The sequence below is a fragment of the Ambystoma mexicanum genome, chromosome 2q, assembly GCF_040938575.1.
Source record: "Ambystoma mexicanum isolate Mex_15411 chromosome 2q, UKY_AmexF1_1, whole genome shotgun sequence".
Classification (NCBI taxonomy): Eukaryota; Metazoa; Chordata; class Amphibia; order Caudata; family Ambystomatidae; genus Ambystoma; species Ambystoma mexicanum.
In genome coordinates, this window is record NC_090924.1 from 403,090,648 (window position 1) to 403,113,914 (window position 23,267).

A 23,267-nucleotide genomic window follows, 5' to 3' on the forward strand; every position below is an offset into this window, starting at 1 on the left:
GTAATGCCCTCTATCTAGGTACTAATCTCCGCAATCTAAACAAGCTACAAATTGTCCAAAACAATGCGATCAGAGCGGCCCTTAACATTCCTAGGCGCCAGCATATATCTGACACCAGGCGCAACCTGCACTGGCTCTCTATCCCACATCGCATCTCCTTGAAGTCCCTGGCTCTCACACACAAATGCCTCCACAACCAAGCCCCTCGCTACCTGGCAAACAGATTCTCTTTCCACAATTCCACCAGACCTCGCAGAGCGGCCCAAGCCAACTGCCTTGTCATCCCGCGTTTTAATCTCCAAAGATCAGGTGGAACCAGCTTCCCCATCCTGGCAGCCAAACTTTGGAACTCACTCCCCAATGACCTTAGAGCAGAACCTTCCTTCCTGAAATTCAAACACCTTACCAAAGCCTGGCTATCCGCCCAAGACAGCTAACACTAGTTTACTGCCCTACTTGCACTTTGACCTACTCTGCATCCCTTATTAACTACCCTGTAAATCACTGCCTTATCGATATTCGCTTGAATGTATATTCTGTAAATTCTCCTGTAATACTCTGTCACATTGCCTTGTCATGCTTTCATCTTGTTGTAACTAAGTTAAGCGCCCGGTTGCCCCTGGGCCTGGTGCGCTATAGAAATAAATAAAATACAAAATACAAATACACTCCCCTGAATTCTCCAGAGCTAAGAACACTCTCGGACAAGTTCAAAGCCCTAATTGACAGCAGACCACTAAGGTGATGATGGACGATTATGTTAATTGGTGGGAAGCAAAACTTAGACGAGCTCACCAGCACCTGGATGGCCAGCCTGCATGCTGCTAATGTAGGTGGAAAAGTACTGACAAAGGTTAGAGTGCCAACCAATTTTAGAGGACCGCGTAATTAGGGGTCCTATAGTTTGTGTAGCCAATGGGACGTTGTACATTTTGTGATGTTCATAGTGGCCGTTTTGAAGGGAGGGCTTAGTTGCCCCATCTGATAAGTAACCAATCATGTACTCGCACCTTTTTAGATTAGTGTAGAACATCTACTTAGATGTTCACTAAGAGCCTATTACCGTTCGTCGTATGTTTTTGTAGTTTGCCACGTAGGACGACGTTAGTAACACGTAGGTTAAACATCATTAATGACGAGTTTTTAGTACATAAACTACATTTTTTATAATACTTGTTAAGGAAGAGGAGCAAGAGGATAGCGTGTGATCGCTGATGTTCGTTGTACTCCCTGTTTTAGAGAATTGTTATTAAAACAGTTATCTTTTTGCCAACTACCTGAGTCGTTTCGATTTATTGATGTATGAATAAAAATCTGCATCCCCATCCATCTCCAGGGTATTGCTACTCATCTTAAAGAGCTGGGTTATCCAGTTCGGAGGTTTGCTGAAGTTTTCATCTTGAATTGCCTTTTACCAGACATGAATTGCTGCTTGTAGAGACAGCATTGTCACCAGTTTCATGCCGGTTTTAGCAATGTTACAATACCTGGCTCTGTGTCTATGGAACTCTTTTCCATTAGCTTGAAGAGATCTTCCCAGACGGAAGTCTTGTTCGAGGTCCACATAGATATGTCTGCTTGCAGGCTGTGGTGGGCACGCTAGTACATCCCACCACAGCCAGCCAGCAGACAAATATCAGACATTACTAAAGGGTCAAAGTCTGTACTCTAATGTCCATAGATGGATGGAGGCTCGATGCCCGGGGATGCTCGCGAACACCAGGGGAAGCATTGACCTCCTTTCTTTCTGCCATTGGTTGGGCAATGATGATTAAGTTAAATGAACATATTGCAATTCGGCCATGATGAGCGGACTAATGGAAAGTGGACATTTTTTGTAAAGTGGGCAATCAAATTGAGTGCATGTGTCGGCTAACAAAACCCTTTGTGACGTTCCTAAATTGGCAACCTTACAGTCCATAACGCTTCCTCTAGCAAAGCTTTTTACTTTCAGGCATCCCAAAGGAATCGGACTGCAATCCATAGTTTTGCCGAGCAGTCCGGTCACACATCACACGAGGTGAATGACACAAGCCAGCAGCAGCGTGCAATCACCTTGGGTGTACATCTGTTCTCTGCTTGTGTACTGCATAACCTCAGAATAAAAAGAAAATAAAGCAAAACTGCAGCCCCTTAGGTCCAAGCAACTAATCATTTAACACATGTCACCATGAACATGAAGAGGGGTCTAAGTTTTTCTTTTAGCAATGGTCCAGGTCAATCTTATAAGCATACATACAAAAAAGTCCTTATCGCCCATGTGTGACCTATCATGGTAAAATAAACACCTGCAAAATCTTATATTACAGATACCTATGAAATTGTTGATTGATAAATAGGAAATCCTTCACAAAGACAGCGACATCACATTTTGGCACAGTAAAAAAAAAAAACACACCTCATTTTGCTCATAAACAATACACGGCACAAGATACAGCATCACCAGCCCGTGTGTCTGCTTACTGGGACACAAAACCATACATTAAAGAAAAGTGAGATAACTACTCGTTTGGTCTTCTCCTACATTCCCAACATATGTCAGCCCTTCTCTACACTGCATGGCCTTCTTCAGGGTAGGCTTCTATGTCTCTAGGGGCGGTAGCCTATAATTATTCAAAATAGAAACATGTCTCAAATATACACATATAGGGCCTGATTCACAGAATGTTTTCCTATGGCATTGCACCATTATAAAACACTTCCATGAATCAGGCCCACAGGGTACACTTAGGATTGTTAGAAGCAGTCTTGATGTCCCTCGACCCACCCCTTATGTAACCACCATTCATAGGTAATGGCACATTAAAATGATCTTCGTTCTCCTAATGTTACGGGTCACATCACCTGTTGCAGATAGTGTCCTGTATAGGCAGCCAGCCAGGGACCCAAGGCTTGCTTTCAACAAGGCTATCCAGGTTTCTAATGTATTTCTCTTTAGCATAATGCTCTTATGGCAAATGCTTTAATGCTCTGCTTTTAGGCATCTGTTTCTTGTTAATTGCTGTTTATTGAATATCTGAAGGGGTTGCCGAAATGCTTGCCTTCTAAATGGCTTCATCTTCAGGGCCCGCTAGCCAATCTGCTTGCCACCCAGCACAGCTTGTATGCCATGGAGGTCTGGCTCCCACTACAGTCTCCAACACCAGGTTGATTTAGGCATAGGCCACCTACCTGCCAAATTGTCAGGACATGTTTTTGAGGGCATACATGGTCCCAGCTTTTCTGTGTTCCTATTTCATCGTTGGACATGACTAGGCCTTTCCCTTAGGCCGCGGTTGCCATTAAGCTAAGCTAACTGGTGCTTTGTAGTGGTTTTGCACATTTTTGTAAAACCGAGCAGACAGAACTGGGGCTTTTGGACGATGAAGGAGAATAAGTCTTTTAGCACCCATAGTTCTCTCCTAACATTCACTTTTGCCAATATGATATGGTCGTTTATTTATATAGCGCCTATACACAATGTGTTTCAAAGCGCTTCAAGGCAAGGGACGGAACAAGGGAAAATACAACCACATTCTTACAGGCCATGAACAGTAAGGATGTGAAATTAACTATCGTACTTGGCCTGAAGACATTTCAAATAGTGCAAGAGCTAAGACATAGATAAGGAAGGGGGAGGGGGGAGTGGGAAGGAAATGGAAACAGACAGGCGACTACTGTACTACGCCTGACGACATTTCTGTTAGAGCCGGAGAAAAACAAAAGGTGAGGGAGAGGGGAGCAGAAAGGGAGGGGAGGAACAAAACAAGCAACTATCATACTAGGGCTGACGACATTTCAGATGGTGCTGGAGGGGTGGTGAGGAGGAAAAAAACAGTAAAGGGAGGGTGGAGAAAACAGACGAGGTTGCTATCATATTAGGTCCAGGGACAATTCTGATAGAGTAAGTGCATAGAAGAAAGTAAGGGGAGGAGATAGGAAAAGGGAGAAGGGAAAGGAGGAGAGAACAGAGAGTAAGCAGTCAAAAAGAGTGGAGAAGCAAGAGTGGAGAGAGGATACAATTGCAGAAGTCAGTAGTAACACATAATGTTGCAAGCCAGGATACAAGATGAAGATGGGAACAGCATGATTCAGGGCCACCATGAGTACAAGATGCAAAGGAAGTCCAGCATGTGAGTTGAGAAAGAGTGATGCACCATGAATGAATGAAGTCCATAAAAGTCAAATCCAGCATTGGCCACAAGACGGTGATGGTGAAGGAAGGCACCAAGTGGGCGGGGCTTGCTAATAGTTTTATTCAGCTCATCCTCCATAAGCTGATTTCTGTTTGGGCTGTGCCTTAGTGGCAGGAAGCTGTTCTTCATTGATCTGAACCCATCTTTTTATATCCTTGACGTGCTGTTAGGAACCAATAATGCCTGTGTTATTTCTCTCAAGTGAGCCATTTCCAATATTTCAGCCTTTTTTTAAACCTCTTGAATGCCCGCCCCAGTAGGGGCCCAGAGTAACAAGACTTTAAAAAATGCTTTGCCCTCGGGTCATTAGGACTTTGGTGTTGGTGGACTGTCCCTGTACCGAGCAAGTGCACTCAAGGGGTTACTAATCTGTATTTTCTGTTTACTGCCTTGTTCCTCTCTAAAAAGGCTGCAGGCATGGCTGCTTTCCCTATGTATGTCTGTACTCTGTTAAACAGCATACACTAATAGTTCCTGCAGTCCATAAAGAAAGTCTCCATACGTTTAGGAATCCCACAAATATTATTGGGCTAGTTGAAAGCTTCTGTATACAGAATAAAGAATATGTGAGTGCCTCATCAGTAAAGTTTCAATCAGCCGACGTTACTTTTCTCACCAAAATCCCCTTTTAATGTTGGGTGATGCGGTCAACCCAAATCACACTTTCTCTGCCCACCCTCCTTTTCTGCTGCTTCTTACCTTTGATATTTTACTCTAAAGTCTACATGGTTTCTCTATAGTCGAAGGATGATCCAGCCAACTCTTATTTTACCAGCCAATAATTGGAACGCTTGTGTAGCATTTCTAATGCCCCATACCGTGGACCATGCTTCCTTTTGGAGCATTTCTTTCATTTCTGCTCTTTCGATAACCCTTCGCAGTTAGAACGGTTCTCAATACAGAGACACCAAAATCATGATGTGTTTTTGCCAATGACGCATACACTGGGGGTCACTGTGACCATGTCCCTGCTGGATGTACTTCTTCCTGCCTGTGTCAGGTGGCCATTGGTATTACACAGTATTGTGGGATCATGAGAGTTTGGTAGTATACGTCTGCCTGGACATCTGGGTCTTCACAGCTGACATTTCTCCCATTTCTTTCAGTTGAAAAAACCTTCTGGTCAGAGTGGAGCGAATGGAGCTTGTGCAAGCCACTGTGCGGACCATCAACCAGAAGCCGTTTCAAGAGTTGCGAACCAGTGTTGCCCGACTATCCGTAAGTATATCTAAAAGGTTACTACAGAGAATGCTAACAATTCTTTTGAGCCAGTGGACACCAACTGGTGTAAGAGGTTTCTACCTCAGCATAGCATCCTAGGCAAATCAGATTCTTGGTTTCTCAACAAAATAATCCTTGCCAAACTAGATTTTGGGATGGAAGAACTGCCTTCCCACCCAGACCACCATTCAGAAGTGCACCAGCAATAAGATTGAGGTAGAGAGGAAAGGGGCTGATCGTGTTAAGTCACAGGTCCTAAGATCAGCCGCCAGAACAGGAGACCCCGTTTTTTACTTTTGTCCAGTTACACAGATAGAACTATCTGATATTATTGACATGCTGAAACCTACCAACTGTAAAGGGGCCACAGGCATGTTCCCATACTATAGGTATCTTGAACAAATGTGTTAATGCTTCATTCCTAGAAAGTCATGTTCCTGATCATTTAAAATATGCCTGGATCGCCCCATTATTACAAAAGGTGGGCTTGTGCCCTTTTGAAACACTGAATTATAGGCCTATTAACAATACCCCGTTTTTATTGAGATTTTAGATCACGTTGTGTAGACCCAGATTTTAGAGTATTTTTAATAATCGCAAGGTGTTACATGAAAGGCAATCTGGCTTCAGGCAGTGCCATGGCACGAAGACAGCACTGTTGGACCTCAAGTCTAATTTAACGCGTATCCTGAACAATTGCAAGGCGGCTGTCCTGATGTTGTTGGATTTGTTGGCTGCTGCCTTCGATCTGGTGGACCATACATTGTTGCTCGCCAGGTTGAAGGAGGTGGCGACATTTTCCGATGCTTCATGGATAAAATCCTTTTTGGTAAACCGAATATGCAGGGTGTTTAGTGACTGGGTGGAAGCAATAGCAAGAGTCCTGCAATTTGGATTTGCTCAGGGAGCCTGCCTGTTGCCATCCCTGTACAATGATTTGGATAAAAAAGGTATTGAGTTTACGAACTGCGCAGATGGTACTCAATGTGTCATCCCACTTTCTGGCGATTATGATCAGGACACCATAAGACTGAATGAAGTGTATGACATCATTCAAGTTTGAATGGTAGAGAATGGTCTCCCTTTAAACAAAGAAAAGACCGAACTAATGATAGTTGGGATAGCAATTATAATCCAAAAGCTTGGTCATACTTACTGGACCAACATTTTAGTATGAAGGCCCAAGTGAGCAGCATGGTTCATCATCAGCAGAATACATGAAGCTGCTTACACAAATTCGGCCGTTTGTCTCAATAGCTAATTGTGAGATAATAGCTAGAGCCATTATGGTCAGAGTATGCCAGACTTCAGGTCATACAAAACTGTGCAGTGAGAGCGATTGCTGGTCTTAGAAAAAGAGATGATGTAACCAATGCAAGAAGATACAAACATTGGTTACCCATTGAAGAAAGGATTAAGTTCTGTCTGCTGGTCATTGTGCACAAAAGCCTCACAGGCTCTGGTCCTTCGTATCTGAGCAAGACTTTGTCTGTGAAGACTAATACGAGAACACTCAGGTCGAACAATACACATCAGCTCAAGGAGCCTAGATGTCTGCTCGCCCAAGTGAAAAAGGGTGCTTTTTATGCAGTCGCTCCCATGGCCTGGAATGCTCTCTGAGAAGAGCTCAAAGATCAGTGTCATTGAAAACTTTAAAAAGAAATTGAAGACACTTCTTTTTAATTAGTCACAAAGTGTTGTTTATTCTGTTTGGTATCATTCCCCTCCGCTATCTCATAGTTTTGTTTTATGTGTGTTGTGCCCATAAGCCTCCGGGTCCATAGGTTGCGCAGTATACATTTTTGAAGTAAAGTAAAGTTTAAATGTTGGCATGCCAAAACTGGACATATTGGGAGTAAATTAGATAACCTTGTAGAAACAATACACATGGGTGACTGTTCACCTGTCACACACATTGAAGGTCTTCAAGAGCTCAGGTCTCGCTTACCTCTCTTCAGTCTCGCTGATTGTCCTGAAATGTACCTGAGGCTGATCTCTGCTCAAACTAGTCTATTCTACTACCATTTACTAAGGGGTGTCATTGGGTTTTTGTTAATACCTGGTTGGGATGTGTGTATTATAGTCACTCCCGTCCCTTGCACACCTATATTTACTGAAACACATTTTTCAGTCCGTATTCGAAAGGATTTTTCATCATATTTGTAATTTACGGAATGAACATTAAAACATTAATGGTGCTTCTCACTGGAAAAGAATTAGGGATCTTTGCTATATTTTTGATCAACTGTTTACTCAGAATTTTATCCGACTACAATCATCAATTTACCTAATGGTATATACTTAAACAGTCGTTGAGTAGGAAAACAGTTTTTTTACATGGTTCTGTTCAACATTTGTTCAATTGGCACAAACATTTTTTACAAAATAAAAGGCCTGACGCATTTCGAGACGAAGTTCTCTTCTTCAGGAGCAAAATATTTTTTGTTCTCGAGTTTTCATGATGCAAACACATTTCTATAAGACACATTTCAAAAAAATCAAATGTTAATCTGGACTCTGTTTCTGATTTTTAACTCTCTGCTCTCGACAACACGCATTTTTGTGGGTACCTCACCTAGAATGATTCCTTTTGGCGATCGATGATGCAATTTGTGTGGTACTTATGTTAAATATTGAGGAGTTACCTGTGGTTTATATATTAACAATATTTTACTCATTGAGTATTACACTCGTCTAAGGTCACATATCTCTACATGGACCTCTTTCTTTGTGAACCTGTTTCTACATAGACCGGTTACCTTAATGGTTTCCTCTGGCTTTTATGGAAGTAACGTCCTCTATTCGAACTTCATCTGTGATCACTGGATGGTTGGGCGTTTTCAGTAACAGAGGTTTCATTCTAGAGTCTAATGATGTTAAACATTATAGTCAGAGACTCACCATGTTGAGTCCCTAGTTCATACTCACCAATATATTATGCTGGTGGAGTTCCTGGTTGCTGTGTGAATGTAGAGGATTGCACAACTTCTTTTCATTCTAATATGTAAGTTCCTGTCAATAAAGCAAACGCGTAATGTTCTTAGAAATCTATTCCATTTTCTATTATTCATACTACTGAAAATGACAATGAGTTCCTTGCAGCATGTGAGTACTCACCCACAATCTATGGCGCAGATAGCTAGACTTCCTATTGCGTAACGAGAGCAGAGATCACTCTCTCCTTAGTGCTTCATCGCGTGTCCCTAAGGGTAGACAAACAGGTCATTTTTAGACGAGCAATCAGCATTGTAAATAAAGGTTTTATTGTTAAGTAAATAGTCACTTAGTTCAGCACGTTCTTACCTTTTGTTTTTGGAGAATGCTTTAACAGTTTCAATAGTTTACGTGACCAAAGCAGACTTGCAGTGGTTATTCCATTATTAGGCTGTTGCTAAGCAACAGTTTCCTTTTAAATTCAACGAGCGTGACGTTAGCCCGTTCAAATTGATAAATCTGTTGGGATTTGTATCTGATGGGATTTATAGTACGAATCTAACAGTCCTCACGACCAAATAGTCCTGCATTTCTAGTGTGTCTATCTGTTTAACTGACACTGAATTCATTATTGCCCTTTACCTTCCTAACATTTCCAGTCACATGTCTTCATTGTAACAAATTATTTTACTTTGCTAATGCATTTTTCAAACAAGATTAGAAACCACATCTAAGGCAACTTTTTGTCTTGAAAACCTCATGGCAAGATGTCAGGCAATTTCAGAAAGATTGCATTATGTAATTCAATTAATGTGAAAGCATCTAATAATTTTTATATGGATATTCACCCCAATAGAGGATCAGCACATTTCTACGGCTCATAAAGTCAACCCCATCTGGTGAGAAACAAGATATAAGATAACGTTCTGGCCTCACAATTTTAGAAAACCCAATTACCCAGTCGAGAGTTACCTGGTAATCTCAGAACAATCGCGTTATGTAATTCAATTGACATGGAGTCATCCAATCATTTTGTTCAACACATTGAAGCAATACATTGAACCAACACATTAAAGCATCAGGTCATCTCTGTAGCTCATCATTTCAACCCTTTCCAGTTGGTCTAAGCGACCATTCCTATCTTGAAGTGTGCTGGCATTTTAAACATCAAAATATCTATCTCTTTGTTTCAGATTGTTATTTTAGATTGTTTGTCTTTGTTACCGAATGATTACTAAATGGTTGCCAATACAACCTCACCAATTTGTTTTCGAGAAACGATGTTAGGGAAAATGTCCTCATTCATTCCACAGGTTTCTAATGAGTCCAATTTGTGGACCCAGAACATTTCTCTTCGTGTCATGTCCTGCATGTTGCCCCCTCTTGGGGGCCTGGCTATTATTTGTAAAATCACACATTTTAGTTGGGATATTAAGTCATGTTTTGTCTCAAAATGTCTATATACAGATGATTTCTCATTCTTTATTCGTATGTTTGACTTATGTTCTGAAAGTCTCTCCTTCATTTTTCTGGATGTTTGGCCAACATAATAGTGACCACATGGGCATAAGAGTCAGTAAATTACAAACTTGCTGTCATGATCTCTGCTTCCAAAAGGTCAGGGTTTTCCCAACTCCCTTGGAAGCAGATCCATAACCCAGGTTCCGAGTGCCAACCAGTCCCAATTGGGACCTTTTGGACCCAGTCCTGGCGCCAGTGGCACCAGGCTCATAAATATGCCCAGTCCCAGCGCTGGAAGCGCCGGGCTCATAATGCTTCGGTGGACTTACCTGCAGCAGACCATGCTGCTTACTTGCCTGCCAGTTGAGCCTCTGATCCTCTTCTGTTTGGAACTACTTTTCCTGTTGGGTGGGGCAGGAGCCACTCCCTAGATTCAGAACACGGGAACTCTTCTGGAAAGCAGGAACTCTTTTCTTACCTAGGCGTGGCTGTGGAAGGAGAGACCTAAGCACTACAGGAGGCTATTTAAACCACACCCGATGGATGAATCTTGCTTTGCGTTATTCTGCATCCTCTGCAGCAGAACGCTCATCGTGTCTTCTGCATCTGATCCTGGGCCTAAGGAAAAAGGCTTACCATCCTGAATCCAGTCTTCAGCAACACCTATAAAGACAAGAAAGAACAGGTTAGCATTACGGTCTTCAGTGACAGCTCTTCACTTACCTGGTCCATCGGCTGTCACCAACGCCTCGCGCTGCATTCCGGCATCTGAAAGACAAAGGCTTACCTACTCTTCGTGCGCTCCGGAGGTCTTCACACTGCATTCCGGCATCTGAAAGACAAAAGCTTACCAACTCTTCGCACGCTCCGGAGGCCTTCGGCGCTGCATCCCGCATCTGAAAGACAAAACAAGGTGCGTTTAAAGACATTGGGGAACTTTAATACTCACGTGCCATTACTCCTTTCCACATCCAACCCAGTGGGTATTCCGGCACCCTGCAGCCGCTCCGAACTTGTACCTGCAAAATAAAAAGACAGTTAGAGCGCATCGTGAAGCAGGCAACAAGCGCTTACTTACGTGCTTCCAGGCGCTTCTATTCATCACACGGGCTCATCTTCAACTCACTTCAGCCAGTCATCCGCCATCGCCGGAACCCTGCAAAACAAGAGACATCATTCCTAAAGACTTTTAAAGACATTAGAATTACTCGAAACTTACCGTTCGTGCAGTAAACGACGGACAGCAGTCCTCTGAAGTCAAGAGGCATGCTCCCCTTATCCAGTGAAGAAACTGGTTACAGCACCCTGCCCCGAGGCAGATGGAGAGCACGGCGTTCACTTACCTAAGGTGAGAGCGTTAACCTTTGGGTTCTACAGGAGAAGAGAAAAGGGAAGAAGAGAGACATTCAATAACCCAGTTCATTAATCCCATATTTTCTATCTGCAGACATCTTACCCTTCGAGTCAGACATACAGTGCACAGAGGTCCAGCCCAAAGAGCCAGCCGTGTGTTACACATCACCTTTGAAGATACGGTATACGCCCAGTCAAGACCGGCGCCTCTACGGGAATCAGGTGAGCGTTACAGAACGCAAAGCCTACCGCAAAACTCCCGTCCAGGCGCTATGGAAACCTCGGATACCGACCAGCTAGCCCAGTTACTTGGGGAACTAAGGGCAGAAGTGCATGCAGCCCGTCAGGAAACCAACGCTCTAAGAAGGGAACTGATTATTTCCAAGGAGCGAACAGCTGATCTCGCTAGACAATTGCTACAGTCACAAGCCGGACAGACCCCGTTACCCGCATCTGGGGGAAATCTTCCTTCTACATCCTCTATAAATCCAGTGCAGATCAACCTACCTGGGAATGTACCTCTGGCTCCGCCCGAACGATTTTCTGGTGACCCAAAGAGGTTTGCAGTATTTATCAATCAGTGCCGGTTGCATTTCTTATGCCGGCCAGCAGCCTTTCCAACTGGTCAAGCTAAAGTAGCTTTCGTGCTTTCGTACCTTAGTGGCAATGCGGCAGACTGGTCGATCCCTCTAGTAAATCAAGATGATCCGGTCCTCCATGATTTTCAAGCTTTTCAGCTCAGTATGGAAAAACTGTTCGCAAGACATTCACAGGGGCAGGCCTTGGACAATGAGCTTTTTTCGTTGCGACAAGGTAATCAAGACCTTTAGGCTTATATTGCGTCTTTCAACAGACTGATAGTGGAAACTCAATGGCCTGAGGACAAAAGGATTACGTTGTTTTATAGAGGTCTACGTGGAGAGCTCAAAGATGTGTTAGCCCAAGTAGTGAATCCCCCACAAGATTGTTCGGACTATATAGACTTAGTCGTTCAAATAGATCACAGACTGCAGAACAGGAAGGCCGATCGTTCCAAGTTTGATGCTCGAGTATTTTCCAAACCGCCAACTCCTTCCAAAGGAGTAGACTCCGGGGAACCCATGCAAATAGGGGGCCTGAAAGGTCCTCTAACACAAAAGGAGCGGGAAAGGAGAAAACAGTTGCAATTATGCCTCTATTGCGGAAACTCAGGGCACTTTCTTGGAGACTGTCCGGTGAAACCTGCCAAGAAGGCAGTAGGAGCTGCAGTTACCAAAGTTACAAACTCTGAGCAGGGAAACGACCTCGCCCGACAAGAATAGAGGTCCTCTTGCCGAGCGTGAAAACCAGTTCCGTGACCTCGCATTTCGTGATACCTATGGTCCTCATTAGCCCTGATAATCCGGATCGATTACATGCAATTGAAGCTTACGTCGACAGCGGTGCCATCGGCAATTATGTGGATCATGAAATGGTTTTGAGGATGAATCTAACTCTTTGTCCCAAGGCTGTAAAGGACGTCATTACTACGGTGGATGGTACGGAGATAGCCTCCGGGCCAGTAACGCATACCACTCAAGAAGTGACGCTAGTAAGTCAAGATGGACACCATGAGAAGATCGTGTTCGATGTGATCAAGGCCCCTCAGTTTCAGATTATTCTAGGAATACCTTGGTTAGAGAAACACAATCCTCTGATCGATTGGCGAGCAAGAACGTTCCAGTTTCCAGAATGTGTCTCTACTTGTCATCCTGCACCTGGTGTTGCACTGGCAGCAATTTCTTCAGAGACTCCCCAGTTACCTCCCGAATACCTAGAATACCAAGATGTTTTCCGGAAGGATCAGGCTAACTCTCTACCTCCTCATAGGTCTTATGACTGCCAGATAGACCTGATACCTGGATCTACTCCTCCTTGTAGTAGAATTTATGCCCTCACCGAGCCTGAGAACCTTCACCTTCGACAATACCTGGATCAATACCTGGCAAATGGGTTTATTCGTCCTTCCAAGTCCCCTGCTTCTTCAGCTTTGTTCTTCGTTCCAAAAAGGAAGGAGACCTTAGAACTTGTATAGATTATCGCTCCCTGAACCAGATCACCGTTAAGAATAGATATCCATTACCTTTGATCCCTGAACTCCTGGACCAAGTCAGAAAAGCATGCAGGCCTAACGCAGCCACATCCGTTCCGGATAAATCCTGCCAGAACGAACACATTCTCCTGATCTCTCAACCACCACACCTACCGCTAAGAAGCAGCTATTACACGAGTACCGCACGAGCTGCACACATACCCGGTGCCCACACGCACCTTTTGACTCTCCCTACTCTCTCTACTGATCTGAACTTCGGTTCCCAAGGGCGTTCAACCTACAAGCGCCTTCAGACCATACCAATGGTATATAAGGCGCTATATAAGTGCAAAATAACATAACATAACATAACATATATACAAAGCTGGATCTTAGAGGAGCTTACCACTTGGTGCGAGTAAAAGAGGGCGATGAATGGAAGACGGCCTTCCGCACCAAGTATGGGCTATTTGAATATCAGGTCATGCCCTTCGGACTTTGCAATGCCCCGGCCGCCTTTCAATATTTTATGAACGATGTCCTCAGAGAGCTCATAGATGTATGTGGTGTTGTTTACATTGACGACATCCTCGTTTATTCTTCATCGGAATCTGAACATCGGAAACACGTGAAAATGGTCCTTGAAAGATTGCGTCAACACAAACTTTTCGCTAAGTTGGAAAAATGTGTTTTCAACGTGACTGAAGTTGAATTCTTGGGATTCATATCACCTGGCGGAGTGCGTATGGATTCAAAGAAGGTCGATGCAGTTCTCAAATGGCCATCACCATCCTCCGTAAAAGGTGTGCAAAGCATGTTAGGCTTCGCTAACTTTTACCGCAGGTTTATCCCCGAATTCTCTCGAATAGTCCAGCCCATCACTGCCTTGTTAAAGAAAAACAAACGTTTTGAATGGTCTACCGAGGCGGAACAAGCTTTCCAGGATTTGAAGACTAAATTTATCTCTGCACCAATCTTAAAACACCCTCGCCCCGAACTCCCCTACATCGTGGAAACTGATGCTTCAAGCCTTGCCATGGGGGCAGTTCTATCACAAAAGGACCCGGTAACCAATCAGTTGCATCCCGTGGCATTTTGGTCCCGCAAATTCTCGCCTCCTGAAATCAATTACACGATTACTGACAAGGAACTTCTGGCTATCAAGTCTGCCTTTAAGGCTTGGCGGCATTATCTGCTGGGGGCCCGACACACCGTTACTGTGATTACGGATCACCGAAACCTGCAATATTTGAAAACCGCAAAAGCCCAATCCTCTAGACAACTCCGTTGGGCATTATTCTTTGCCGAGTTTGACTTCATAATTACCTATCGACCTGGTACAAAGAACGGTAAAGCTGATGCCCTTTCTCGGATGGGAGTAGAAGAACACTTGATCAACCCTAAACCTGTACCAATCATTCCCGAACAAAGAATTCTGGGTGTAATCGCCACAGAATCCATAGAGGAAGTTAAGGATAAAGCCAGGCAACTTGTAACTCCAGCAGACATACAGAATTGGCATCTGCAGGGAAAGGACTTTGCAGTAAAGGACAACTTATTGTATTTCCAAGAACGATTATACCTACCCAGCACAGATTTACAGAAAAAAGTAATCTCTTGTTATCACGATTCTTTAATGGAAGGACATCCCGGTATGGCCAAGACCTCAGAAAAGATCAAGCGCTACTTCTGGTGGCCGTCTTGGAAAAAAGATATCAGAGACTTTATAATGTCCTGTGGAGTATGCGCCCAAAACAAGAGTCAAAAGGAAAGACCAGCAGGCCTCTTACGCCCTATTGACATCCCACCTCGCCCTTGGCATACGCTTTCTATGGACTTCATCACCGATCTACCTCCATGCTCCGGATACAATACGATTCTAGTAATCGTGGACTTATTCTCCAAGATGGCGCATTTCATTCCGCTCAAAGGCTTGCCAACAGCAGCAACTCTGGCCCGAGAATTTCTCGAAAACATCGTCCGACTGCACGGTTTTCCTTCGGTTCTAATTTCGGATCGAGGTAGTCAATTTATTTCTCATTTTTGGCGAAGTTGCTGTCGGTCGGCTCAAATTGATGTGAGACTATCGACCAGTCACCACCCTCAGACCGACGGACAAACCGAGAGGACCAATCAAACTCTGGAACAGTATTTACGCTGCATGCTGCAACAAACTGAAAAAACTTGGAAAGACATCCTTTGGATAGCCGAATATGCCTACAATAACTCTGTCCATTCGGGAACTGGGAAAACCCCGTTTTTTCTTTTGTACGGCAGTCACCCTCGAACCTCGGAGTTGGATCCCCTCCAAGATCTTGAAACACCAGCAGTAGACTACCTGCATTCTACAATCACCCAAGCCTTTAAGGAAGCTGTTTCTCACCTTCAAAGGGCTAAAGAACAATACAAGAAAGGGGCAGATCAACATCGGAAGGAAGCCCCTCAATATCAAGTAGGGGATCAAGTCTGGTTATCCACCAAATATCTACCTCTAAAAGGGCCACGCACATTCAACCCAAGATACCTTGGTCCCTATTCCATCACTACCATAGTAAACCCAGTAGCGGTCAAGTTGGACTTGCCCCCGCACATGAAGATACATCCGGTCTTCCACGTCTCTATTAAAACCCGTGCAACCTCAAACCCGACTAACCAAATCTCCAAAACCTATCCTAGTTGATGGAGAACTCGAGTTTGAAGTCAAAAGCATTCTAGACTCCAAGATCTCCAAATCTAAACTATTTTACCTAATTGACTGGAAAGGCTACGGCCCCCAAGAGAGATCCTGGGAACCTGCTGAATATGTCCACGCTCCTCGCCTAATCAAAAGATTTCACCGAACATTTCCTGACAAGCCAAAACCCCCGGAGAAGCCCGGTGTGGGAGGGGCCTTGAGGGGGGATACTGTCATGATCTCTGCTTCCAAAAGGTCAGGGTTTTCCCAACTCCCTTGGAAGCAGATCCATAACCCAGGTTCTGAGTGCCAACCAGTCCCAATTGGGACCTTTTGGACCCAGTCCTGGCGCCAGTGGCACCAGGCTCATAAATATGCCCAGTCCCAGCGCTGGAAGCGCCGGGCTCATAATGCTTGGGTGGACTTACCTGCAGCAGACCATGCTGCTTACTTGCCTGCCAGTTGAGCCTCTGATCCTCTTCTGTTTGGAACTACTTTTCCTGTTGGGTGGGGCAGGAGCCACTCCCTAGATTCAGAACACTGGAACTCTTCTGGAAAGCAGGAACTCTTTTCTTACCTGGGCGTGGCTGTGGAAGGAGACACCTAAGCACTACAGGAGGCTATTTAAACCACACCCGATGGATGAATCTTGCTTTGCGTTATTCTGCATCCTCTGCAGCAGAACGCTCATCGTGTCTTCTGCATCTGATCCTGGGCCTAAGGAAAAAGGCTTACCATCCTGAATCCAGTCTTCAGCAACACCTATAAAGACAAGAAAGAACAGGTTAGCATTACGGTCTTCAGTGACAGCTCTTCACTTACCTGGTCCATCGGCTGTCACCAACGCCTCGCGCTGCATTCCGGCATCTGAAAGACAAAGGCTTACCTACTCTTCGTGCGCTCCGGAGGTCTTCACACTGCATTCCGGCATCTGAAAGACAAAAGCTTACCAACTCTTCGCACGCTCCGGAGGCCTTCGGCGCTGCATCCCGCATCTGAAAGACAAAACAAGGTGCGTTTAAAGACATTGGGGAACTTTAATACTCACGTGCCATTACTCCTTTCCACATCCAACCCAGTGGGTATTCCGGCACCCTGCAGCCGCTCCGAACTTGTACCTGCAAAATAAAAAGACAGTTAGAGCGCATCGTGAAGCAGGCAACAAGCGCTTACTTACGTGCTTCCAGGCACTTCTATTCATCACACGGGCTCCATCTTCAACTCACTTCAGCCAGTCATCCGCCATCGCCGGAACCCTGCAAAACAAGAGACATCATTCCTAAAGACTTTTAAAGACTAGAATTACTCGAAACTTACCGTTCGTGCAGTAAACGACAGACAGCAGTCCTCTGAAGTCAAGAGGCATGCTCCCCTTATCCAGTGAAGAAACTGGTTACAGCACCCTGCCCCGAGGCAGATGGAGAGCACGGCGTTCACTTACCTAAGGTGAGAGCGTTAACCTTTGGGTTCTACAGGAGAAGAGAAAGGGAAGAAGAGAGAGACATTCAATAACCCAGTTCATTAATCCCATATTTTCTATCTGCAGACATCTTACCCTTCGAGTCAGACATACAGTGCACAGAGGTCCAGCCCAAAGAGCCAGCCGTGTGTTACACATCACCTTTGAAGATACGGTATACGCCCAGTCAAGACCGGCGCCTCTACGGGAATCAGGTGAGCGTTACACTTGCTGTCACATGTTGCAAAGTCTTGCAATTCAGTTTTTTGACCTGTGTCTGGTTGTATTATGATGTTCCCTTTTTCAATGTTATTGCAATGACAGCAATGAAGACAGGGAAATGTCCCTCTCTTAGGTTTGTTGAGAAAAAGCTGTTTATTCCTTTCCACTCTTTCACACAGCTTTCACTAGGGAGTCTCGTAGATGTTTCCCTCTTATATAAGCCATAAGTGGTGGTTTCAGAAATAATTTGCTCAGTTGTGTCACAGGTTTCCCCTTTTCTCACCGGTTTTCGCTGCTTGATGGACTCTTTAGGAGCAGTTTTCTTCCGTACGGTACTGGTCTTGTACAAGCCCGCTCGGCCGTCTTCGGCTTCCAGTCTTCGTTCAGCTTCGATGTCCGGGATCAATAGGAAACTCCAGGAAGTCCAGGAGAAGGAGAAGGTGCACTCGGAGGCGGGTGCACGGAATCCGGGAAGAAGGCTGAATAAGAAGGAGAAAGGATAGGGGAAAGCGAAGGATCCGGGAACCAGGAAACAACAGAGTTCTGCGAAGGCGAACTACGTAGCACACATCTAGCCACAGCTAACCGTAGCGTTGAGATGCGCGGGGCCGTGGGGGTGTGGCTAATTTATAGAACGTGCTGCATCGGACGTGAAGGCTGGTAAGCAGCGTTCTGTGCTTACGGCCATGTTGGAAGTACAACAGAGTGTAACCCCCGACATGTCAAGGACCAGGCGGCCCAGAAGGGGCGTGTCCGATGGTTCATGACAAGTTGTGGATCCAGTCTAGTAATTTTCCAATTTTTACACAAAATTCTGGACATTTGCATACTTTGTTGTGAGTACTTTGTTGGGTAAATCAGTGGTGGATCTTCCTTCATTTTCATTGGTGTAATCAGTAGGCTTGATCTATTCTTTAGCTGGCTCTTCGTTACTGCTTCAGTTGGGACTCCCTCTGGAAAGCCTCTCTTTGAATTTTTGAATTTGATCCTGTGCTGCTTCCTTGTATGTGTCTTCGTCTCAGACAATTCTTCTTATTCTTAACCATTGACTCAAAGGTAGATTGTTCTTTCGATGTTAAAGGTAGATTGTTCTTTAGATGTTGTGGATGATGGCTAGTGTAGTGTAGACTGTTGTTGACATCAGTCAGTTTCCTGAAGATTGTAGTGGGGAGTTTGCCTTGTGGTATAATTTTTACGTCAAGGAAGTGGACAGTGCGAGTGCCCACTTCCAAGGTGAATTGAATTCTTGGGTTACGGGGGTTTAAGTAATCCAAGAAAGTTTGTATTTCGGCTTTTTGCCCTTTCCATATTCCAAAGACACTGTCTACATACCTTTTCCACATAGCCAATTTGTTTGCCCATGTGGGGTGTTCCAAAATGTGTTCTGACTCAAAATGAAACATCAACGTATTAGCATAGGCTGGTGCCATTGCTGAGCCCATAGCGGTGCCTGATATCTGGAAGTAGAACTGTTCTTTAAATATGAAGAAATTGTTGTACAGAATCATCTTGGCCAATTCTATTGCAAAGACTGTTGGTTGGGAAGTATTATTGTTGTAGTAATAACCATTCTAATGCTTCAAGGCCTTTGCCATGCGGTAAAGATGTATAAAGGCTGTGGACATCCAACAGGAAGAGTGTCCAGTGATTCTCCATATGTTCAATATCTTTAAGTGTGTTCAAAAAATGAGTAGTATCCTGTAGATATGTAGATGTTTTCTGGACTAGAGGTTGTAAAATGTTATCCAAATATTTGTATAGCGGATCAAAAATTCTTTCTGTAGCCACTACAATTGATCAGAAATGGGGGTTTGTGCAGTTTTTATGTACTTTCGGGGGTCCATAAAACACTGGTGTTATTGGAGTTTTGTTGTATAGAATATCTTTGGCCATGGGTGGCATAAGGATATTCCAAGGGTCTCTGTTCACCATGACCAAAAAGAGGAAGTGTTGCAGAAAATAACACAGAACACACATGATAATGGAGTATAGGACAAGGAGATGGAGGCCCTGTCCCTCCAATGCATTTCCAGCATCACAGTTGCACCCAGACTGAGGTTAGGGTCGTCTAATCTCACACGAGATTGACACCCTCATCTAGACGGCCAACATATCTTCTGGAAAGGCCATCTTCATTAACATGACTTCTCCCTGATCTATGCTCAATAGTGAAGTCTAGCACTTGTAGGCTAATGGACCACCTCAGCAGTTTAGGGTTTTCACCCTTCATCTGCATAAGCCCCTTAAAGTGGGTTTAGGGACTGTTAAGGTAAGGCCTAAAACACCCAAGGCTCCAAACTATACTGAAACATTCCTTTTTAACAGTAGCCCAGCTAAATTCTCTACCCTTCAGTTGTCTACTGATAAAAATGATGGGATATTCCCTCCCTTTGTCATCTAACTGGGACAAGACGGCTCCAATTTCCATGTCGCAGGCATCCGTCTGAACGATAAAGGGTTTACTGGAATCAGGCGCACACAACACAGGTGCCCTACACATACTTTCCTTCAAGCCACCAAAGGCCCTCTGACAGTTTTCCATCCAATTAACCTTCCTAGGTTGTTTGGGCAACGTTAGAGCTGTCCGAGGGGCATGCCATGAACTTTCAGTAGTGCCCAGTGAGGCCCAAAAAAGCTCTCACTTGGTTTTGAGTAGTGGGAGTCTCCCAGTCATGTACATCCCGTACTTTACTGGGGAGAAGTTGGATTTGACCCCCCCCCTCCTACCTCATGATCAAGGTAAGTGGCTTTCCCCTGAGCAATCTGGCACTTGGTGGCCTTGATAGTTCCAAGCCCTGCAAAACCTTATCCAAATGAGTAAAACGCTCATTCCACGTCGAACTGTAGGCAGCAATGTCGTCTAGATACGCCACACACTGAAGGTGGCAGGTGCATTCTTCAACCCAAAAGGCATGACTCTAAACTGGTAGAGCCCCTCAGGTGTTGAGAACGCAGTTTTCTCCTTGGCGTGGTCCAACAGAGCTATTTGCCAATAGCCTGAGGTGAGGGCAAAGGTGCTTATAAATTTGGCAGCAACTATTTTATTTTCAAATTTCTTTATTGACATTTCTTAAGATTACAACAGTAGCATGTCTTGGCCAGTATGCTACGACATTGAGTATTGCAGGTGATAAATAACAGAACAGTAACATTAAACCAACATTAACTGTCTCCGTGTGCATGATGATACAGTTCGGTATGAGTGGGACAAGTGAGGGGGAAAGCATGAGGGATGAGGGGAGGGAAGTAGGTGGTCCAATTCGGGTTTGGGGAGTGACCTGTTACAGGTGCATCTGTAGGCGGTGAGTTCCAATAATAGTGGAGCGGGTTTGTTCAGGGGGGTTCATCATCAGAGGGATGAAACATACTCCATGTTAGCGCTTTCCAAGCATCTAGCACTATACTTGCATCATCAGGAGATCTAGTGACAGTATCCTCCCAAGCTTTGGTTTCAGCTCCCACCCAGCGTTCTAGCTCTCCATACCATGTGTTGTATTGTGGGCCATTAGGTCGTTTCCATTCCATTGCATTGGTCCTTTTGGTTAGTACACACGCAATGTCCATAAGTTTCACAGTGTGCTTCATTTTAGCTAGTCTAGGATAAGTTCCTAAAAGGCATTCACTTGGGGGACCATTGTATCGGGACATGCCTGCCCTCTTGCACGTCTGCTGCAACTCAGCCCAAAGATGACGCTCCTTGGTACATTTCCAGAACATATGTAAAAGATCTGCCTTTTCGGCATTACACCAAGTGCAGTTAGGGTGGACTTGTTTGTTGAACTTCCACATTCTATGTGGAGTTGGGTATGTGCGATATAATACATTCAGTTGAATTAATCAAAACCTGGAATTCCTGGACACCTCTTTAGGGAACGCGAGAGCCCTGTCCCACTCCTTATCAGTCATTTCCAGCCCCAGAAATTTCTCCCATTTGGATTTTAATTCGGTGCTGCGGGGGTTAGGATTGTCTATTAGGTGGTCATATATTTGATACACTGGTTTCCAGCCCTCCCCAAGGTTATATAGTAGTGTCACAAAGGGGCTTGCTTCTGGTTCCTCAGGCCATATGTCCCATTTAGCCCGCACCACCCTACGGATCCTCTGGTAGCATAGAAATTGACCGTTAGGTAAGTCATCTTCGGACTGCAAAAGTGCCATCTGTATGTAAATCTCATCCCATGTGTAAACTCCTTTTCTTTCCCAGAGTCTAATGGTTGCCAGGCCGACGCTGGTTTTGCATAGGTCCGAGATCATTGGAATTTCTGGGGGAGTATAAATGTTCTAGGTGCAAGAGTGTCTTGTCCCTTTGCCATATTCTCCTTCCCAGGGTAGCTAATAAAGGCGCTCCACTCAAGAGGTGTTGGGGTGCCCAGATGAATTCCTTTAGTCGTATCGGGGTGATTAAGTGCTGTAGTAAAGCAGTTTCAGACGTGCCTTCGTCTGCTAACTACTTAGCCACAAAGCTAAATTGGACTGCCAAGTAGTATTTCTCTAGATCTGGGAGTTGAATTCCAACTTGTCTATATGGGAGGGTTAGTGTGGATAGCGCCATCTTGTGTCTGCCCTTCCCCCATAAAAACTCCAGAAATAATGTCTCAAGCAGGCAAAAAAAGGGGGCATTGATGTAGCAATGTACGTTCTGAAACCCGTAGAGAAACCTAGGAAGGACAATCATTTTGATGATGGATGCTCTACCCATCATAGACAAGGGAAGCTTGGACCAGAAGCCTATCGATTTGCGTAGGGCTAGGAGCACAGCCATAGTGTTATATTCATGCATCCGTTCTGGAGTGTGCATTATGTTGACCCCAAGGTATCGGAATGTGATCAGCTGCCAATGTACGCCCACTGAAGGTAGGTCTTCAATGTTCTTGCCTCTCAAGTCCGCCAATGGGAAGAGGCAGGACTTTTGTTTGCTGAACTGTATTCCAGAGACCTTGGCATAATTGTCCAGGACCTCTAGCATGGTTGGTATGTTCAGGTGTGGGTCCCTGACGTAAAGGACGTCATCCGCATGTAGGGAGATTATATGGTTTACCCCACCCAATTGTATGCCTGCATCAAAAAACTGCTTCCTAAAGTAGATGACAATGGGTTCTAGTCCCAGTATGTAAAGCATGGGGGACAACGGGCAGCCTTGCCTAGTGCCCCTACATATGTCCCATGCCGCAGAAACAAACCGCTCGGATTTCAATTGTGCCTTTTGGCTTGGTGTAAAGTACTTTCACCAATCTGATGAATTTCCCCCTGAAGCCGCAACGCTTAAGAACCATCAGTAGCCATTCCCAATAGATGGAATCGAATGCCTTTATGGCGTCTAAGGATAACAGTGCGTAAGAACCTCTGTTTAGGTTGGTCTGGGCTATAACGTGCTGGAGCCTGCGAAGGTTCGCAGTGGTGTTGTGGCCTAGCACGAAGCCGTTTTGATCCGTGTGTACTATCCCACCTATCAATCTGGAGAGCCTTTTTGCTAGGATCACAGTCAGTATTTCACATCATAATTGAGCATCGCGAGTGGGCGGTAGGAGTCGCAATCATCTGCAGGTTTGTTGGGTTTAAGCATCGGTACCAAAAGAGTCTCACGCATGCTCTCTGGTAGGACCCCTTGATCGTATGCTTCTTGAAAGTCTGTGTATTAGCGGTGTTAGGGATGATTCATAGGCTTTATACAATTCTGGGGGTAACCCATTGCTGCTAGGGGCCTTACATGTAGACGAG

At 44.7% G+C, this 23,267-nt stretch overlaps 1 protein-coding gene across 1 annotated transcript in view; it reads left to right on the top strand.

Moving 5' to 3' along the window:
* The window catches only part of CFP (complement factor properdin), a 418,911-nt gene that overhangs the window by 345,313 nt on the left and 50,331 nt on the right, over positions 1–23,267 (top strand). Inside the window, exon 8 of the mRNA XM_069647422.1 lies at positions 5,282–5,393. Coding sequence (XP_069503523.1) covers positions 5,282–5,393 — 112 coding nt within the window. The remainder of the gene's footprint in view (positions 1–5,281; positions 5,394–23,267) is intronic.